The sequence below is a fragment of the Orbicella franksi genome, chromosome 11 (assembly GCF_964199315.1).
Source record: "Orbicella franksi chromosome 11, jaOrbFran1.1, whole genome shotgun sequence".
Classification (NCBI taxonomy): domain Eukaryota; kingdom Metazoa; phylum Cnidaria; class Anthozoa; order Scleractinia; family Merulinidae; genus Orbicella; species Orbicella franksi.
Window position 1 is genome coordinate 24,713,708 of NC_138155.1, and position 14,585 is coordinate 24,728,292.

A 14,585-nucleotide genomic window follows, 5' to 3' on the forward strand; every position below is an offset into this window, starting at 1 on the left:
CAAGAAGATAGCCAATCCCCTGATGGGGTGTCCATCGCAGGTAGCTGCTACATCTTCTCCCCTCCCCCTCCCCCTCACATCCTCAGCATTATAGCAGTAAAAACGCAATAATAAACCCGGAGGTTCTCCCTTATATGGGCCATATAAGTACGTGCGGTCCCAAAGGGTGTAGTGTTTTAGCCTTTTTGGTCAGAGATAGGGTACCGATTTTGGCCATTTTGGTCTTGAATAGGGTACGGTCTTTGAACTCTAGTCTTGAACTGGGTATGTTTTTTTAGAAGAAGCTACTTTTTCATCATTATCGATGAGACCATCAACAAAAGCCCTCCACAATGCCTTTGATATCGGTCTAAAATAGGTAACTGACTGATAAGGCAGGTCTGAAACAAAGTATTTATTTAAGGGTCAGGTCTTACATGGGGTATCATTTTGTTGGTCAGGTCATAAATAGAGTCGGGAAAATCGCAGATTTTGGTCTTAAATAGAGTAAGGGTTTTGGCACACCCCACCCAATTGTTCTGGGAGTAACCCGCCGGGAATGACATAGCAATATGGATTTCATACAGAACGTTTTTATTACTTGATTACACTTGATTTATTACTTGATTCCAAGTGATTCACCACTTCTGTTCCATATATTACCGATGGACAATAAAATTAAATCTGTTATAACAAATGTACGTCTCAAGCTTTAAGGTCAAAGTGCTGACCGACAGATTTCAATAATACATTGCAATAATTATAATGGTCTTAAATAATTATATTATCAAGTATTAAATCAAGTTTTAAATAATATTAAGTATTAAATATAATCACAAAGGCATAATTTCATGTTTGCTCCTATACTCTGATTAAGTGATTTTATCTAATACCTGGAACATCTGAAAATTACTTTTAACAGACGTATATAATGCTGAACTTTTGGTACCACATAATCAGACTGAACAAAGGATAATACATAAAGAAGTTTCTAAACATATACAATTGTGTTGTAACTATTTCACGAGTAAAGCCACATCACTCTGGTTATATATTACACTCTTTTAAAGCTTTCTAAACCTCTTTTCCGGTTATTTTTGTTGTACATTTTTTTATAAGAATATCGAGACTGAAATTTACGAATTTTTAAGAATATGTTAAGAATAAACCCGAGGCTGAAATTTTGAAAAGGATAATTTGTGTGTTAAAAATTTATAAATGCAATACTCACAAGAGTACTTTCAGCCTAAAATCGGCAGAAAAATAAGAATGTTCAGCCTCGGCCGGAACTGAAACAATATTAGTTATATGCAAAAAAAAGAGTGTATACCCAAACCAAAGTTAATTAGGCAAACAAATTTTGGAATTTCCAGACAACTCACTATGCATGAACAGAACAACTCATCCCAGCATGAACACAGCCTTCGGTTGAAGAGTGCTCGAATTCACGTAAAGCACGTCTGTTTTGCAATGTACCAGCCGAGGTAGATCCGGAAAATGTTCAAATGATCAAATGTCGTTGTTTATAGTGGTTATTGCGCTTAGCTACACCTAGCTAGCTCACAGGCATGCTACTTAAACTGAAGGACACAAATATATCAACTAAACATAATAGGCCTAAAAATCCCAACTGGCGGGAGGCAGACCAGTTGGCTATTTACAAGCATGACCGAGGAGTCGAACTAGACTAAATAATTGACTAAGTAAATGAATTGAAATGACTAAATAATCGTCCCTTTTTACGTGCGCTTCTTCTTCCTCTGTTCGAGAAAAGTCGGAAATCTAACGGCCTTTTCCCATATTGACCACGTAACTTTACAAAGATCCTTGTCGTCTTTAAATGTGACTGGCTGTTGTTAGAATTTTGAACTTTGCTCGCGAATCCCTGTGAGTTACGTCACAGCATGGAAGCTTGCATCGAGTTCAGCCTATGAAGTTTCTCGAAAGCGAGAAGATTTCACTATGAAAAGTGACGTCTGTTTGCCCAGACTCTCTATTATACTTGCTATTTTTCAGACAAAATTAAAGGTTTTACATTTGATGATACACTCGATCATTAGCTGTAATTATATTTCTTACACTGTCGACGTTGCTTATCAATGAACTTTCTTATCGTATGGTGGTTTTAGAATTGAATTAAACCAAAACCTGAGAGGCGCACTAGTCAGGGTGGCTTTTATCTGCCACCATCATTATTAAATAACTATTGATTAATAATTATCTATGAATTATTTTAGATGGCTTATAAGACTTATAAAAGCCAATTGGAGAAAGATTTTAATGTCTTATGGGTGCAACATGGGAGACGGAAAGTATAACTTGATGAATTGCGATCCCCATCGTGTCAAACAGGAATTTTGATATCTACATCTGACTGACGTTTTTTTAGTTCGCGCTCGTCTTTTCATTTTTTTTTTTAACTGAAAATCTAAAATCAGTTATCTAAGTACAAACACGTATCAAAATAGCTCTTTGTATCAAAATGAGACAATTAAAAAATATTCCTAAAGTCTATACAAAGCCGGCGGGAGAAAAATCGATCAGCTTTCAAAAATAGAAAAAGTGAAAAAAAAAAAAAAAAAAAAATCTATAGATAAGATGAGGTTTTGTTTTTGTTTTGCAGTAAACTGTTTGTTGATTTGCGTCGCCGTTTTAGCCAAATTAGCCAACTTGAAGCAGGTCAAGAGCACCCACAACGTTTAAGAGTTTTGTGTGCTATCAAAACCGAAAACTGGTGACAGAAACCAAAGAAAACCAATTGCCTATGTACGCATTCACTTAAATTATTTTCATTTATTATTTAGATCATGATCTAGTAAGTTTTTACCAAACAATACTTATGGTGTATAAGAATCAGTTTCAATTTAGCAAACAATAGATCTAAGTTATAACGTAATTCATTACTTGCTTACCAGTAGATCTCGACTACTTCAATTCCCCTTGGCGATCTTATAAATTAGTAATTAAATAATTTCTCTTAGGGGTAAAACAAACACATCCCTAACTCGACAACGTGCAGAGATTTTAAATCGATCGAAAACCCAATTGCCAGACGTAATGACTAACGATTTTCTCTAAAAAGATGACAATACACTGGCAAAAGTTAGAGAAATAACTTTGAAATCGAGTGTCAATTGAAACTGCGATGGGAGATAATGTGTGTCCATATTGAATTATTTATCAACTTAAATTCGCTTCCTTCCTCTACACGTCGGTCTCATCTACATTTTCGTTTTCACCTTGATCTTGAGGCGGTGAAAATTTTTCTTCAATTTCATAAGCAATTTGTGTCAGGTCGACCTCTGGATCTCTTAGAACCTCGACCAATTTTCTGATTGTGCTGCCTGCCTTTTCTCCATAGGCTGTGAGAAACTTTTCAGCTGGGTTTTCAGCACGTTTCCAAGATTCGCACTCAGCAAGCAGGCCAAGTTTATCTGCGCAAATTTGCCAGTAGAAATAACCTAAAATGTAGGCGATAAGAAACACAATGCTTTAACACATCAAAACCGACGGGTTCAAGAGTTTAGCTGTGTGACTCGATGTGTGACGCTGAAGAAAAGATGGAAGGATGGAAGGACGGAAGGAGAGAAAGACGGAAGGACGGAAGGACGGATGGACGGATGGACGGAAGGACGGAGGGACGGAAGGACGGAGGGAAAGAGGGACGGAGGGACAGAGGACGGAGGACGGAAGGACGGAGTGACGGAGGGACGGGAGGGACGGGAGGGACGGGAGGGACGGGAGGGACGGGAGGGACGGGAGGGACGGGAGGGTCGGGGGGGACGGGGGGACGGGGGGATGGAGGGATGGAAGGATGGAAGGATGGAAGGATGGAAGGATGGAAGGATGGAAGGATGGAAGTCACCCGGTCGATGCTGTTTTCCCAGTGAAAGTAGACAACTCCTTAGCTGCATTCCAGTTATGTGACCGTATTATGAAGTGCAAAACGTCGATTAATATAAAAACAAACTAAGTGAAATCATAACAAGTAAAACGAATTGCTTACCGTCATGGTATTTGCCATTGAGCCTCTGGGTTATGAATCTTCTTCCCTCAATGTTAAGACTGCTAATGGCATGATTCAAGCCTGGAATAATAGTAAATTGAAAAAAGCAGTTAAAACTCCTTAATTTCTAAGAGAAAACCGGAATATGATACTTGTATAAAATGCATTTTTGTGTACTCCTTAATGAGTGGCAAATAAGTAAATTTAAGTAAATAATAAGGTAAAATAAACCAACTGTTCATGCAACTGCAAACTTAAGTCGTAAACTTTAATTGAATAGCCAAGACTCCAATCAAACCTAAAACCCCCACTGAATCCCAAAATATATGTTAAAAGAAACAAAAGCAAAAAGATGTATAAAGCGACTGGGTACTGCTACTACCCCCTGGATGGGATGATAGTTCATGACAGGGTTACCCCCCGCTTAGAAAGTGAATTTGTCCGTACCACTTTTTGCCCTTTGCAGGAGAGAGGTATTCTGAGACTAACATTTCTCATACAAAAAAGTGACACAGAGACTCAGACAACCGATGTGATAGAGAGTTCAGCAAGCTTGCCATTATCCCAATGCGCCCTACCCCTGTAGGAGAGAGAGTGGATATGAAATGGAAGGGGGGGGGGGGGTGGAGGCAGGGTATTAAAACTCACCAGGTTTAGAAGATGTCATTAGTGGTCTCCCTTCTCTCCTAGCTGTGGCATGACGTCTCATTTTGTTACTCGATTTCTTCCGTATTATCGCTACAGCTATTGCTATAGCTAAAATAACAATAACCAAAATAACTCCGCCCCAGAGCAGTCTATTCTGCACTAATGGAATCGGCGAAGTGCTGGGAGTTCCTTCGGCAGCCAACGCTGGAGGTTCTGGATCCACCTTCCCACCATGGCCAGTGGGCGGGATATCCGTATCAGGACTCGTCGGTGAATCACCTAAATTATCAAAAAAATATTGTTCTTTAACTTTGCAAGAGGTCTTTCTTCTTTTTTCTTCAACTTACGCATCAAATTTGATTGAGAAACAGAAAAGAGAAAAACCTCTTGGAACCAAGGTAATGGTAATAGCAATATATTCCTGTTTCAAACGTAGGTCTCAAACCCGCTTGTCAAATAGGCTTCTCTCAGTGAGTGGATAGGTGACGATAGGGCTTGGAATAGGGTAGGGGTGGTAGAGTGGTTAAGCGCGCTAAATTTGAAATGTGACTCCTGGCATCCTCCCATTAACATTATTTTATTTTACATGTTTAACTTGTTATTTTCAGAAGATGAGATCGGCCACTGATACATCAGTCAGCGACATGGACCATGCAATATCAAAGAAAAGTATGTTGTCATGAGGCCGGCAGACCGTGGAAAGGATAGTGCGGTTTAATGCATTATTCAGGTAAACGAATGAACTTACCCAAGCCAGGGGATGTGACCGTTGTTTTTGCCGTGCACCTTCGGTTATGTTCAGTAGCGCAAGATCTTATTTCTTCTTGAAGGATGCTACACGGGGGCTTGCATTCAACACATCCTCCAACTAGAGGATCAAAATAATTTCCATCCTCGCACCCGTCGCAGACAGGTCCAGCGAAAATGGTGCAAGTTTTGATTTGTTTCGAATTGCCAGGGAGGCAATTCGAATACTTGTCACAGCTGAAAGGGAAAAATATATCTTTCAACCAGGAGACTTTTAAAAATGGTACACGCAACCCACCAATAATGCATATGTATAGTTCTCATATATTACAAACATTACTCGTGCCATTTTTTGAAATGGGGCATGAGGTATCTTGAAGTACTGTAAAAAGCAAGCTTCATGGTAAGGAAATAGCAGATGACAGTAGGTGACTGGAGAGAGGAGTTATATTAGGAGGGGAGGGTGGGGAAAAAACCATCCAAGGAGACCCAGGATCAGTTTGGTTGGGGTGGGGCTGGGGCTGGCGCTAGCAATTACATGATTGTACGGGGCGAAGTGAACACGGCAGAATTTAGCGGCAAACGTCTTCCCATCGTACTTGAAAACGTTTGACCTTGCCACGACATCGTTTTCCCCCGCAGCTATCCCATAGGATAAGAGAAGATGAACATAGCTGAGAGACATGGCATGATGTTAATTCAGCGATTTGCTTGGGGGTGAAAAAAGTGACAATTCTTAAATTGTATACATGTAACAGACTTACAGGATACAGCTTTCATATCCGCTGGAGTTGGAATAATCATAACCTGGCCAACATGCCACACATTCTGTGTCTGTTTTGGATTGACATGGGGTCTTAACACCAAAACCAGGTGGGCATCCAGAACATTGAACGCAGTGCGTCCCGTTCCAATATTGCATTTCTTGGCAGTCATCAACTGCAGCCATCTAAAATTTAAAAAAAAAGATAGACCTTCTATCAGGCATGTCGCATTAATACTTTAATACATTTTTAGAGCCTTTTGTTCGGAGAGACAACAGAAAAAAAGTTAAAGAAACAAACAAATAATTCATTCTAGTCAAAGTCATCTTTGCCTCTCCACTTTTTTATTCTGTCTCATCATTTTCCTTTTCATTTCGAATTCATTTTTTTTTTGTTACTGCTATTGTTGATTGATTTCACGAAATGCAGTTAAAAAAGATCTTGAACCTTAAGAGGTGATGTTACACTGACCAGACGTGTTTTTTAGCGCAACGTTGAAAATTTGGGCGACAACGTTTTAGGTTTTTTTATTGCTGTAAAAAACCTGCAACGTGTAGCCTCAACGAGATGTTGCGTTAAGGTTACCGTATACCTTCAGGGGTGTCTCGCGTCCAAGCGATGTAGCGCGTCCGGTTTAAGCTGTAGATACCTAAACCCCTATATCAAATTAAAGCTTATAGAGCTGGCTATCAAACCATACTAAAAATTTTGAATTAAAATGAATTGCCGATTTTTTCACGGCCACTAAATGCAAGCGTCCTAATCACCTTTTGGAAGCTACAAGTCAAAGCGAATTTTGTTTTTCGCCAATTTATTATTTTCCTCGGTTTCAGGACAAAAAGCGCTAAAAAAACGTGTCTGCGTTTTTCCATATTCAATTGCAGTAAAAAGTTACAGAGCATTTTCGAAATAAGATTTAAAAAATGTGAAGTGATCGTACAAAAATCGCTCTCGGAGAAAAAATATTTCGAAATAAACACGGGCACGTTTTTGTTTTTTATATGTTAATCTAGCTACTGTCCAAATTTGAGGGCAAACAAACAAATTCCCTTCGAGTTGTAACTCTTTAAAGTGTCTGCTTCAAGCGAAAAAATTTATTCGAGAAAACAGCGCTAAGAAAAATATCTTGCTTCGCAAACAAACTCCGCCCACAAACGCCTTCAACTGGGTTCTCAGATCACTGAGCCAATCAGCGCTTGGAAAATTTACTACCATTAACTCGCGGTGAAATTTACGCGTGAATCTCCAAAAAAACCTTGCGTTTCGCAATGCGCTCAGGGCGGAGAGATCACTTTTCTGCAGCTGGTTTGGCAAAATGGGGAAGTCGAAAAAGGATACGAACGCTAGAGTAGCTGGGCGACGAGAACAAACAAAAGAAAGCGCGGCAGAGCAAATGTACATGGATAGTATTCCAATGGATCTCAATGAGTTGGACGATTCATCGGTATCGAACTCAACAAAAGAGTGAGTGTAAACATCGCTGTTATCGCTGTCGAGTTCCCAAATTTTACACAACCTTTCTCTTCTCTTGACTCGATCTTTTTGCCCGCTTGATACGTCCGTAGCTTCATCCGCGAGGCCAAATTTCGCTTCTTCACTCATTGATGTATTTTCATTCATTCTTCGCTTTTTCGAACTGGTAAACGGAGTTTTCCGTGGTCCATGTTTACTTATAACTTAATAGAATTACATCTAATACGAAAAATGCTTGGATTAACAATGCTGATTAACTGAGTAGCCAGCCAATTCGTGGTATCCATATCGGTAATATTCCCGCGAAAGTAGTCTCAGTTGATTGCATACGCGTTATAGGGCTGTCAATCAAGAGGGAACTTTTACTTCCGGCCATAACGTAAAACCTCCATTTCTCCGCCAATATTAGGTTTTTTTCAATTTTGTTTTCAGAAATTAGAAATTACTCTTCGACCATTACTCTGAACCAAAAATCCAGATTTGAAGAAAATTGCCGATCTGAAGGTATACCGTAACCTTAAAAATCAGCTCGCGTAGCATCACGTTAAAGTTAAGGCGTTTTGAGTTACTTTGGCCACGTACAAAATTAATTTGAATGAAACCTGAAAATGGTAGTTTACTTTAGATAAAAAAACACCAAAGAGATAACAATAAACCATAAAAGAACTAGGATGGTCAGGAAGGGAAGAGATAAACACAGACTGCAAGCGACAAACGTGACAAATTTAGACTAAACTTTTCAAGATGCACAAACCATGACGAAACTCCTTTTGGAGCGTGCTAACATGTTACTTCTTTTACGTTCTAACCATGGGAGCCTGCGCGTTGCCTTGCTCGCAAGGAGCATGCGCGTGGAGCACGCACATGCACATACTTTATAAAAGCGTGAACGTTTCCGCGTTGGTTTACTGCACCGTTTTTTCTCTCAAAAATGACCGAGCTAAGAAAAGCCAAAAACCAAAAACAGGAATTAAGAACGGTACTTATGAAAATAACAGTGCAGTATGAATCAAGACACATACACACAATCAATCTATGTTCACGTCCAACTTGTATGTACAATAAAAATGTTATGCTTTTCGATGCGACAAGCCGTCCGATCTCAAATTTCAAAATTTTAAATTTCAATTTCAAAATTTCAAATTTCGATCCGTTCTCCAATTTAGTAGCGTACCACTTCGAGTTCAGAGACATTTTACCCTAAAGATAGATATAATATGTTCGCAGTGTACAGCGGAACCTCGATTTAACGAACCTCTATTTAACGAAGTCCTCGATATAACGAACGATATTCTATGTCCCGGGCAAAGTTACGGTAAAATGTATGGAATAGAACCTCGATATAACGAACCTCGATATAACGAACATAATCTGGTAGCCCAAGCGTAAAATCTACCTCGATATAACGAATTACAATATCAACACGCGACAGAAGATAAACGCTGAACAGATCAACAGTTAACAAATCCTTGTAATCCTTATGGTAAAGAGACAGCAACCTTTCAGTCAACGGCTTATTATATGTCATAGACATTGGCGCTATAGTATTTCGACATCAATTAACTTAAAATCCGGAAATGTTGCGCAGTGCAACATAACAACACTAAAGCCCGTTTCCTTGCTTGCATAGAACAGAACTTTTAACGAGAAACTCAGACCGACACACCAGAACCAGTCGCTATGGAAAATATAACTTAGTGTGCCCCTCCTATAACAGAGAAACGGAAGGGGCGCGAACTTTCCAAGGCAATGGAGCAAAACTGTGGAACAGCATCCCTTTAGACATTCGCAAGAAAGACTCCATTGGCTCCTTTAAATCTTCTGTTAGAAATATTTTTTGTCCAAAAACTCTTAGCTTAATCTTTAGTTGTGCATATCTAGATTTAGATTTTTTAAGTTGTTAACTTTTATCATATTTTTAAATTTTTAGCTGTATTCTGTCTTGTAATTTTTATTATCTTATAAGTGTAAATAGTTTTAATTTTTAACTCAGAATAGAGGGCCACTGGTTCGTCAGTTTCTACTGTTATGTGTTACCCTCTATAAATAAAGTTGTTACTTACTTACTTACTTACAATTTTCTGTATAACCTCTATGTTGCAACATTTTTAAATCGCTACTCTGAAAGTGTCGTTCTTTTGTAAACAAAAGCTGCGCGTCTGCTCAAAAGTGAAAATAATTGATACTGAAAGCCACCATGCTCAATGAATTGCATCTCAAAACGCGGTACTTCTGGGTGACGAAAATTGCATTAAATTGCGTGACAGAAGTCACCTGTGTTACAAATCAATCATTAACCTCGATATAACGAACATTTTTGGCCGTTTCCCCTCAAATTCGTTATATCGAGGTTTTTGATATAACGAGCCCTCGATTTAACGAACAAATTTGGCTGGTCCCCAGCGACTTCGTTAAATCGAGGTTCCACTGTACTATAAATTTAGAGGAAAAGAAAGTCAGACTAATTTAGTCTCGTATGAATGCTCTAAACAAGAGAAACTATTTTTAATATAAATCGAGTCAATTGCATCAAGTTTGGCCCAATTTATGGAGTATTTACATTATTTGCAAATGATTGCGAAAACACACAGCGTATGAGTAAACAACCGCGCTTTAGAGAGTCTTAAATGATGTGCAAAAAATGAAGTACAGTAAAGAAATAACAATTAACTAAGCGGAAAGCTTTCACTTATCACCAACCTGATGATTGCAACACAGCACAGTCTAAAAAGACAGACATCAATATTGCTCTAACCTATCTGATAAAAAAGACTGCTCTTTCGGCACGCAATTCGAAAAGCAAGATACCCCGATTTCTGCTGCAATTATTTAAAATCATTTCAAGCGATATCATTTGAAGCTTTAAACAGTTATCTCTGCGTTTAGGCAATAATAGTGATTCTTAACCAATCTGTTTTAAAATAGTTTTCCCTGCCACACAGAGTTTCATCGCGTCTGAAGACTCTGAAGTCGTGACCTCGCGTTTCGTCACTGCAACACGAAACAACTGCGTCCCAATGCCTTTCCAAAAATAGTCTCCATCTCTAGTACTGACTGTCGTACATGAAATCATGATTTATGAATTCTTTCTAATCGAGAGACCTCTCGTCTCTCACCGAGCAGAAAGAGAAGGAAATCTCTTTCTCGCAGGGAAAAGCAGTGTTCAACAGTAACGGGAGAATTTAAATATTTCTTTTCGTTTTTTAAAGAATCCTTGCAGAAGATCTTGCCTAATCCATCAAGGGTCATATAGAATAATACAAACATCCTTGTAGCCCTGGGGGTTTGTGATTTTAAAATTGCCAAATTGTTCTTTGGTGGCGCCTCTTTCGTTTTCAATTTCAAATTAATCCACTTCACAATGATGATAATCGTGTTATTGACAGCTTTCATTGAAGATATTTTTCGGCTATTTGATCCCTGTGGTAATATTTATCTTTTCATTCTATGACCAATTATGATATCTTCACGACATAGCTTTTGTTTATTGCTAACACAAATTCTCTGCATTTCGTAAACAATATTGAAAAATCAATCAAGTTAAGCTATTTATGTTTGACAGTTATTAAAGAGACATGTACGGTGTGTGTTTACTGGTAGTCTGAGCTTCGTGCGACAAAAACTTTGGCAACGGCTTTTTTCTTTGTTTAATAAAATCAAAATCTCATACTGGCCCGTCCAGGAGCTCTGAGACATAATCATGTTACTTATTCTTCGCGTTTCAAATTAATAACGAGAGCAAAAAATGATCATCAATTAATGGGCTAAGGAATGCGTGCACTCATGACTGGATAATCACCTACGATGATCATGCACGTGTTGTGATACTACTATAAATCCAGTAGTTTGAATATTTTGTTCCCTCATTTCGCTTCCTCTTGCCGTAAGCTTTTTCTCGACATCACCATTGTCATCCCGCAGGGATCAGAAATAGAAAAGCGCCCCCTAGCTTGCAGACGGATATGCTTGACTAACGTAGTGTTAACTAAAGTCGTGCGTCTTTTCGGGTACCGATGTTTTACTCACTATACGGCACCGAGAAGAAAGCAAAGATGAAAACTCACCGTTACTCCAGTGATAAGCGTTAGATATACAAAAATTTCGCTCTGCATGATAATTCCTTGTCGGTAGTTGATGGATGACACTACGTGGCTACGAAGCCCTTGAGGGCATGGCGAAACATGTGCACGCATATATTATAGAACGGACTTTGATAGTATGGGCGAAGCAAGCCAAAGAATTGTCACTCATAGGAACTACATCAGCCAATGAAAACAAGGCCGAGATGTGAGCTTGATTTATAATTAGGGAAAGTCCCTTTCCAATAAGCACTCGAGTTAGAACCGGACAAGCCCAAACTCGCAACCATTGCATGACATTGCTGTTGTCTGGTTATTTAAAGAGTATAAAAGCTAGTCGGAATTCTGTTCGTTTGAAACTCGCAATGTTAAAATATTTTGGAAGAGTTTCATCGTTAGGCTTTTTACAGCCGCTGTCCAACTAATTATCATCCTTAGGTGATAATGGTGATTCTTAATCAATCTTGTTATGGATAGTTTTGATGCAATGTTAATACGGTGATCGTGTCTGAAGTCGTGATCTCGTGTTATTTCATTTTTTCGCAAAAGGGACTTATGACGACAAATGTTTTTCATCAACACGACAACAACTAATGTTTCCAAAATATGATGCCTAATGCCGGAGTCAATTTGGTGATAAGTGGTCGACAAGAGTTCACGGATAATCCTGTAGGGAAAAGCTTTATCGCATTTAATTAATGAAAAATTTCGAAAACGGAATTTTTCCAAACCCATATCCACAATGACTGGTGATTGGTGCGTTTTCAAATTTCTGCAGCGTAGTGTGGACTGAAAACATTAGAAGCATTTTTAGAGTCAAAACACCGTTTCAAAATTCTTCGGCGTAGTGTGGAAGCGGGTCTAAACCTTGTAAATAGTGCATTTAAAGTGACTGACACATCAAACATCAGGGAGTCTCTGAACCGAAACCTACGCCGGATGAAGCTCTGAGCGATATCTAGATTTTGCTAGAAAGTGCGATCAACTAACCAACATAAACGCTTTCCACCAGCATATCAACAGTTTTAACTGTTGTTGAAACAACACTTGTTATCAAGGGTTCCATCGAAGGAATGTTCGGGGGCCCGACATCAGAAGAAGTGCATGTTTCTCGCGCCAGAGCACACTCGCTTACAAAGCATAACATAGCGGTCGGCCGATTGGAAAAGTACATTCGAAAAAGACGCGATCCTCTGATGTATTTCTGCGAATTTCTGGCATTTTAATGGTGTCCGTGCGCTTATTTCAAACGGCTGTGCATGGCAAAAATATTAATTCTGAACTTTGCATTTTACATCTACACTAGTTACACCAGTTTATTCTAACATTTCTTAGCCGGCAAATTGAAAAAAATATTGCAACAATTCGAATTAACTGCAAAAATATTTAAAGCAGATATCGCGTTTGGCGAGCTGAATGGCGTAACATACTCGTAAACAGGACCATGCATGGAAGCGGAACCGGTATTTCCGGTAATTTTTAAAAAAAGTAAACTCGTCCAAAGTTTTCCATCTGTTGGAATCGAAATGGTATCTTTCCGCTTATATCTAGTCATACACTGTAGTTAGTCTGGTCTAATTCTTTCCTCCTATGTGGAACCTCCTTTTATGGTGTTGCGAATCTTGAGTTGCAAACCGCGCCTTAATTAAATCCTTTGTTATTTTAAAACTCCTATCGCAAACAAGCCTTATATGATGCATTTGAACGCACGGGATTACAAATCAAAACTACAAAAACATACATTCATAGTTTTCAGTCTGTTAGAATCGAAATATTATCTATCCAAATATGTCTTTTCTGTATCTTTCCTGCGGTGTGAAACCTTCTGTTATGGTGATCAGTTTAGTTAAACGTTGGCTAAAACATTTCAAGCGAAACGAGCCCCGTGAGCTTCCCGCGCGCGAGTTTTAAGTTGCAAGCCGCGCCTTAAACCTGTTGCTATTCTTCGCAAACTAGCGTTATGTGTAGGTGAACAAACGGGAAAACCAAACAAAACTCAATAACATACCGATAATCCCGTCCCTGCCAGAAAAATTAATAACCTGACGGCAAGCATGGCTAAGTTTTCAAGTTTAATCACCTTCCATGTTGCTAAGATGTGACCCAAGATGTTTGTTCGCGCGCCATGTTTATTCTTAGTGTCTACGTGGCACACTTGCATCGAAATGTCTCGCAATGAGAGCCAATCAAATACAAGATGATGTCATCTATTGTGAGAAGAATAGGGAAACACACTAATGCCGAAATGTTTATCTTATTCATAACATGGACGCTTTGAATTTTTCTGTGTCGAGACCTTGAGTCCACAATAACAATCTTTTCCCCCTCAAATCAGGTGGTATCTACCTCAAGCCAACAGCTAAGACGTGGGGTGTAAAGTGTCGTTAACGATCTATAACGAAAACTAAATCAATGGATGTACAGAATCTATTGGTCAAGTTCAAGATTATACATTTTTGTTCACAGCCTGCAAATTATAAAGTGCACACACTGGCACCGCATGCATTGGATCTAGGAAACATTTCCATCGAAGTATGCCTTCGTAATGTACCCAAAATAATTCCCAAGGTCTTTTGATCATTAAAGTCGGATAGAAATCGCAAATTAAGTGATTAAGATCTTTGTTTCGTTTAAAATGCGTTACTCAAAGTCACAGTAAATAGCGACAGTATGGTGAATTATATAGTTGCACGGTCTTGTACATGTCCAAGTGACTGATTGGCACAAGCTGAATTGCTTATACATTGTACAGGAAACAATTTAATGAAGTATGGACTTCATTAGAATTTTTCGACCTTTCGGAATCGAAATCAATGTCAAAGCACACTGCTCTTTAAAAAGAAACTTTTGTTGAAAGCACAGGTTTTAACCCTGTTTCCATTGCCGCTA

At 38.8% G+C, this 14,585-nt stretch overlaps 1 protein-coding gene and 1 long non-coding RNA gene across 8 annotated transcripts in view; one reads left to right on the forward strand and one right to left on the reverse strand.

Annotated features, from left to right (window-relative positions):
• Positions 1 to 14,585, forward strand: part of LOC145460454 (uncharacterized) — a 172,353-nt gene that overhangs the window by 6,765 nt on the left and 151,003 nt on the right. For all 3 annotated transcript variants that reach the window (XR_014039845.1, XR_014039844.1, XR_014039843.1), the window contains one exon: positions 5,242 to 5,363. This is a non-coding gene — a long non-coding RNA (uncharacterized LOC145460454). The remainder of the gene's footprint in view (positions 1 to 5,241; positions 5,364 to 14,585) is intronic.
• LOC145460439 (uncharacterized) overlaps positions 1,457 to 14,585 on the reverse strand; it is a 335,154-nt gene continuing 322,025 nt past the window's right edge. For 4 of the 5 annotated variants that reach the window (XM_081445265.1, XM_081445266.1, XM_081445268.1 and 1 more), the window contains 5 exons: positions 6,145 to 6,329; positions 5,382 to 5,617; positions 4,634 to 4,912; positions 3,986 to 4,066; positions 1,457 to 3,440 (listed from right to left, as the gene is read on the reverse strand). In XM_081445265.1, coding sequence (XP_081301391.1) covers positions 3,184 to 3,440; positions 3,986 to 4,066; positions 4,634 to 4,912; positions 5,382 to 5,617; positions 6,145 to 6,329 — 1,038 coding nt within the window. In that variant the 3' untranslated portion in view covers positions 1,457 to 3,183. The remainder of the gene's footprint in view (positions 3,441 to 3,985; positions 4,067 to 4,633; positions 4,913 to 5,381; positions 5,618 to 6,144; positions 6,330 to 14,585) is intronic. The other variant, XM_081445263.1, reaches the window with a different exon arrangement.